Raw genomic sequence first — 7,120 nt, 5'->3', positions numbered from 1 at the left:
CCACTGTGTTGCATATATATACATATATATATATATTTACCACTCACTTTCTCTGTTCATGTATATCACTTACATTGAGTGTGTGTGTAAGGTATTTCATTAGGGCAACAGAGTTGAAAGACCATCACAAAGCATCAGTAGCAAACTCAAGAGACAGCCAAACACAAGCCCCAGTCATACTTTCTCAGGAAAGACCCAAGCATAGGATGCATCAATTAGATAAGAGCGCAGGAGCCTCCATCACACAGACTCAGGAGATGATGTCCCTCACAATTCAAAGAACTTCAATTTCCAGTGAATCTTAGTTTTGCCATGATCATCAAGAAATCACAAAGGAAAATACTTTTGGTTGCTGGTTTACACCTTGAAGAGCCCTACTTCACTCATGGTCAACTTTACATTGAATATTCAAGAGTTGGAAGAAAAATCTTTACATCTATGCACCAGACGTAAAAACAAAAAAAAACTTTGTTTATCGAGACATTGTAAACTACTTCAAATAATGCAGAAATCCACTCTGCTATTGGGGAAGACACAGTCTGACATGGAACAAAAAGTAACTGAAATAAAGGGATTCTAAAAGAATGCCTTTATTAAGAACTGTTGTAATTTATTTCCGAAATTGTTCATGCATACCTATGTGAATTGTAGAAGACCTAACACTAATGACCTGATTGAAAGGATATTTACACCCGATAGTACTGTTAACATTAATGAATAATAACTCAACAGTGGACAGTAATGAGCTAATGCATTTGGTGAATAGAAAAACCTGTCCATATGAGAATGCCTGAAGGTGGACATTATTGATTTCATATTTTAGCACAAGGCCAGCAATTTCAGTGCTTAACTGGTACTTATTTTACCGACCCCAAAAGGATGAAAGGCAAAGTCGACTTCAGCAGAATTTGAAGCCAGAATGTAAAGATGGATGAAATACTGCCCAGTGCAGTAACAATTCTGCCAGCTTGCTGCCTTTATTAAAGTATTAGACAAGATTCCGGGTCTCATGTGTTACTGCTTTGCCTTGTAGAGCTTATCTAAACTGGTGGGCAGCAATGCACAGCAAAGAAACTTGCTGTTGCATCGGTTGGTGTCAGTACAGAAGCAATATTTAACTGGTATAACTACTTCAGAATTCAGTTTCATTTTTATTTCTATATAAAGGTGACTTCATTCTTTCACTTTCTGAAAACTTAAAACGAAATATAACTAATTTTACTCTAATTCAATATTCAAGTTAGTAAAGACCTTTAAAGTTTTAGAACTTGGCATGAAAGACAAGCCAGGTTCCTTCCAACATAAAATACTGTTATACATTCAATTTAATTATTGATCGGTTTCTTTTTCCTTTCAAAATAATTGCACCCCATTCCTCATTAACATAGCCTACTTTTGCTTTTGAAATAAACGTAATTACCAGTGTGAATGAAAACAGATTCACATTAATGATCTGAAAGCGAGAAAGTGAGAAAATGAAGATTCCAGTCAATGACTAATTTTTCCGTAGAGAAAGGCTGATAAAAATGATCTCAGTTTTCCTATATTCATTTCTCTTTGTTTGCAGGAAAGACGCACGCGCGCGCAGATATACACACCATATCTATTTCTCCCACCCAGATCGCACACAAGAAGGTAAGAAGATGAGTGGCGACCGATGTTGTCAGCTGGATATATATTTATAGAATTCGTTATATCAACAAGCTAGCCAGACATCATGAAATGTATTCCGAGGACAAATATGAATGGAACGAAAAAACCCAATTTTTGAAGTTGAATTTCCTATTGAAACCAACTACTTACGGAAACAAACATTTGCAGGTGTATATACATAGTATATTAGGTGTGTATATATATATATATATATATATCTGGTTTGCCACTGCCCGAAAATAAACTGCTGTTTGCTTTTAAGTTAGTATAACAAGTATTGAAATATGTAAAATACGCCATGTTTACCATAACGATTTCTTACATTCTAGCTTAGAATGTCCCACGTTTTTAGGGGAGAGGTACAATTCACTGAATCATATTTAGCACATGCCTAACACTCTTTATGACGACCCTAGAGAAATGAAATCTCAATCCTGGATCTATATCATCTTAGCTTTGAGACAGATTACTGATCAGCTAACTCACCGTCCTTTGATGCCGTTAGTAATAAATCTACCATGAGAATATAAGGGAGGGGGTGTTTCAATGCAAAACACCAGAGTAAAAATAACGAGAAGTAATGTGCATTCAATAACAAAAGGATTCATATATTACTCTTTAATGTTGTAAAATGAAAGTAATGAATTGTGACGATTCTTTAAAATGTATTTTCACTTTTTCAGAGTGTTTTTAATTCAAATAATGACCAGGTACATTTGCATCTATAATTGCATTTTGATACTTAAGAAATAATGTACAAGTGGACTGTGGACACAGATGTAAGGATTAAATAATGTATGCATCTAAAATATATTTTGCGAATTATCTGTATTTGCCATAATAGCAACAGCAAGAAAATAGTATATACAACACGACAGAAATAAACAATATTGGATGAGTGTACACACACGCATTCAATTAACGTTTGTAACCAGATAGCGATTGGTTTTATGATATATATATGTATGTCAATTGATGCTTCGATTGATCTTAAAAGATTCCTCACCATATTGAAAATTGATTTTTTAATTTTTTTTGTAGAACAAAAGAAAATGAAATAAAATTGCTCATGGATTATCTGCCATTGGTATTGATCTCACATTAAAAGGAAAACTGTCAAGGCTGAACCTGGGAGGAGGGACGTTGGGCATCAACACGTTTTATTTTCAAGACAAATTGACAAGGGAAGATGTAAAAGAATTTTCATGAATCGAAACATTGTTACTCAAAGTTTCATACTGCAGAATTATATCCGTATGTTCCGTTTGTAGATTGGCGTATATTATTTCGCAATATGAAAAGCATGAGTAACATCTCGAAACAAAGAACATACACACATACATACGTACGCATGTGTAAGATTTTCGCACTTGATGAGTATGTTTACAAGGCATGAATGAGACTGTAGAAGTAAAGGAAAGTTCTGGAGAAAATTTGTCAAATATAGACACTTTCTCTGCAAGAGTACTGCTTGGAAAGTCATTTTGGTTAAGGAGTGAAGGGTAGGAGAATATAAAATTGATAAAGATTGTCTTGGCAAGAAACCACAAGGACCAGCAGCAATTTTAGAGATAAGAGAACTTGCAGAATATGATGCATGGCAGTACATTTTGGATGGTACTCTCGCAAGAGTTGCAACAGTGGGTAAAATCCATCTAGTTTAGAGTTGCACGAGTTTCTCAAGGTGTTTTTGGTTGTGTTCTATGTACTGCCGCAGCCCAGCTATGAAAACCATCTGGAGTTATGGGTTTCGGTTGATTGAAAAACATAAAGGGATAGTTAAGATGGTTTGAGTCTCTCGCTTACTTGTTTTGTGTAAGTGGAGCACACTACCTGGCAAGGATAATTGGCAAAACTGGAAGATTCCCAACCAGTTAACTGACTTCAATGACATAAAATTTAAGAGATATTTCACAATATCTTTTTTTTTAATCTTATAGCGAGGAAGGCAGTGCAATACAGAGCCTTCAGGACTAGTGGGAAGAAGATATCTCCAAACTGGAAACCTGGCTCCAAGGCTTGTAACAGAGAGGGCTCCGCTAAAGACACCCAAGTTGCCAAGTGATAGTGTAAAACTAGATGGCATATCAAGCAAGTCTACCACCAAATGCGCAGGCTAGGCTACAAACATCCCGGAAGAAAGAGTATCATTGAATAACTCTTTTCAGGTATGCGCGTCAATGTTGTCACAGACAATGTATGAGGGAAATGATTTACGGATGTATATCTACCAACACATTTTCTATCACAAATTGAAATCTTTCATTGTTTGTGAGATATAGGGCTTCGCCATTTGTTAATTCAGATTTTACTTCTAAGATATTTGGCACCTATTACATTCAGAGTGAAGGCAACGCAAAAACTAATCTTGGAGAAATGATCGTGCATTTTTAAAGTTGTCAGTGTATGCGTTACATTTCATTTTTCGCTGTAAAGTGAACATATGCAATCAATATGTCAAAATATAGGTTTGTATTTAATAAACCAACTGTATTCGATAATGAAAGTAAATTAATCTGTGTATAGTAGTGCCCGATAGTTATCTATCAGATTTCATTTCAATTAGTTTTGGCTGCGTACGGGGAAGTTGCCAATAACCACTACTTCGATCCAAGTAATTAGATCTGCATACGGGACTACTGAAATTCTAAACTCAAGAGCATTAGTCACGAACTGGAGAAAGAGGATTCGAGTAGCCAACCGAGACATTACATGCGGGATTGTACTCCTGTCCCATTTGTCGACGCGCCTCCGCTGGGAAAAATCATTCCACCTGTAACCTCCAAGAGTCACATTTCACAAAGAAAGCTAAAGTATGAAATAGCACATCAAGTTATGCTATTTTCACTGAATGTTTAGAGTGAATGTCTACAACAAAATAATAGACTGTTAGATGCACCCGAGGGCCAGGTAGAATATTAAATCGGATGATAATATTACGCCTATCCCCCAACAAAAAATAGTATCCACACATTCAATACATGTGTGTGTTCGTATTAAAGGATTACTTAAAAATAAGAACGGCTCTCGTGGTAGCGAAACCTAAGCAATATAAACATGTATATCTAGTTATATTCTAGTGTACCTCATACATAGGAGGGAGGGGGCTTATGTGCAAAATTATGTATGAAGAACAGCATTGTCTGGCAGTCTGTATACATACTTGTAGCATCAGATTCTAAATCATAGTGATGGGTAATGTAAGCTACCCATCAAAGTGTGTCTGTACACACACACACACATAACCAACCAAATACGGTTCTGAGAATAAAAATCATTGTTAATTTATATGTTCAACAAGGCAGGCGTACTCGTAATGAAATGTGACGATTAAAAAATTTTTCTTCCATTAAAAATTAATTCGAAAATATTAAGCTAAAAAATACGGTATTTATAAATGGATAAATTATTTTTGTTTTACGAATGTAACTCAGTTGTTGCGGTCCACAATAATAGTGAAGCATATATTCAGAACAGGCAACAAAATTCTCAGAAATAAGATGTGGATGTACTGATTTTTATTCATTAGTTAACTAGGTATACATTATATATGTTGTAAACAATTCGGTGATTCCCAACATTTACTTCACGACTTATTTCCTTCAAATTTTTACAAGTAGGAGCCAACGAGCAAGCTTCTACGAAGTCGCTCTGGTTAAAATAGCAGCCTATCTCCTCTAGATCACACCCACCAAGTAAGTAAGGGAAGGACACATTAGATAACGTTGTCCAAGCCCCTATTTGACCGCCAACCGAAAAAGAAATCCCCCAAAACAAAGAAATGGTCGCAAATGAAATACCTTTTATCGTAGGTTTGCTCGGTAAGTGTTGGACAGGATGGAAGAAAACAACTTTCATCGGATTTTAATAGTGAATCCCTGCCTCCCTGTATGAAATAGCAACAACCCATATGTACGATTAATTACTAAATTAAGTTAGAAAAAATATTGAAACCAAACGTCGCATGATAAAGATCACTGCTCGAAATTGAAATTTCACAGAAAGTGAAAATACGTGTAATTATAATTTTTGCTCGCTTTTTATTTTTGCACAAGTAAATTACTAATATAAATAATTTAACTGGTTTTTTTTTTACCATTATTAAATTCCTATCAATAATAAATGAATAAATTTTCATTAATAAGCTAATAAACAAAATCTTGAAGTTAAATGAAAACATTAGCTTGATGTTCTATTAGTGATAATAAAGCTTAACAAGACATGCAGAGACAAATAATAAAATATAATCAAGTACAATACGCAATTATATTCTAATTTACATTTTTACACCATAGATGAAAGTTCTCCATTAAGACTGTGTTTATGGTAGCAACAGATCTGAGGATCACACCTAGTAGTTTGGGCAACTACCTGCGTGCCATGAATGAACGTTTTCTATCAATTAATTTGGAGCTACATTAACTCATGGCCCCATCAGTTATTTGTTAGGGTATACAAATAGAAAAAATGTCTTTTTTAAGGAAATAACTGGGATTCTAATCATTATCAATTTGAAGGAGTACAATTCATTCAAAGTCTATCATCAATAAAATGTAGGATTTCGAAGTGTATATAAAGGGGTTAGATGGACGAGTTAAAACTAGAAAACATAAATAAATGTTCAAATTACCGAATTTTGATGAATAACCGCTATCGGTTGTATCCTCTTCGTCTGTGTTTCCACACATTGTTGTTTCACTTAGGAGGTAAATATATAACAAGATATAATTCCGTCAAGTTTGTACAACTGACACTGAACTACACCACATTGGTGTATGAACAAACGCGGCTGTATAAGAGACGATCACGTGAACAAACAACGTTCGCTCATTGGCTGAATTGATCTGGCATCAATCATAAACAACCAGAATCCGTGAATTTGCAGCGACTGCTGTTACTTCGTTTTTACAATAGCAGAAAACTCATCGTTATCATTCCCTCACCACCAAACAAATTCTATCTATCTTTTTGTTTTGTTTTTGGTTATTTCGCATTCCTCCTTCTTAGAAATGTTATTTCATTTAATTATTTTCCTTTTTTTTTTTGCGAACTATTTATTAGTTTTTAAAGATGCAAATATATTCGAAAATAAAGTCCCTCAAATGTGTTTTAAATTAATTAGGGACTATTATGATTAAATTATTTATTACTTCAGTGAGCACAGCACACCGTACAAGAGCACAAAACACCGTATAGCAAAAATATTTTTCCTCCTTAAAGAGAAACGATGTTTTTTAGGATATAACTACAGATGTGTACCCCTCCCCACCACCAACTTTGTTGCTTCGTAACTTACAGAAATATGGATACTTTTAAACGAAATTTTCAACAAATACCTCTTAGATGCTGTGGATTAAGAGTAAATAGGGATTTATTGGAAAGAATTTTTCTGAGGGAGAGAAGTTTCGGCAAATTCACACGATCCGACTTTTTTCCCTCATAACTTTCAGGAAAATGGATATCTTTC

General features: G+C 34.7%; 1 protein-coding gene across 3 annotated transcripts in view; it reads right to left on the bottom strand.

The window, feature by feature from the left end:
- LOC106869317 (choline transporter-like protein 2) overlaps nucleotides 1–6,458 on the bottom strand; it is a 90,833-nt gene extending 84,375 nt beyond the window's left edge. For 2 of the 3 annotated variants that reach the window (XM_014915014.2, XM_014915016.2), the window contains exon 1: nucleotides 6,284–6,458. In XM_014915014.2, the coding sequence (XP_014770500.1) occupies nucleotides 6,284–6,341 (58 nt within the window). In that variant the 5' untranslated portion in view covers nucleotides 6,342–6,458. Of the gene's footprint in view, nucleotides 1–5,453; nucleotides 5,540–6,283 lie in introns of all 3 variants that reach the window. The other variant, XM_014915015.2, reaches the window with a different exon arrangement.
- Nucleotides 6,459–7,120: the final 662 nt, after the last annotated feature.

The sequence above is a fragment of the Octopus bimaculoides genome, chromosome 1, assembly GCF_001194135.2.
Source record: "Octopus bimaculoides isolate UCB-OBI-ISO-001 chromosome 1, ASM119413v2, whole genome shotgun sequence".
In the NCBI taxonomy this organism is placed as follows: Eukaryota; Metazoa; Mollusca; class Cephalopoda; order Octopoda; family Octopodidae; genus Octopus; species Octopus bimaculoides.
This window is presented reverse-complemented; position numbering and strand designations above follow the sequence as displayed.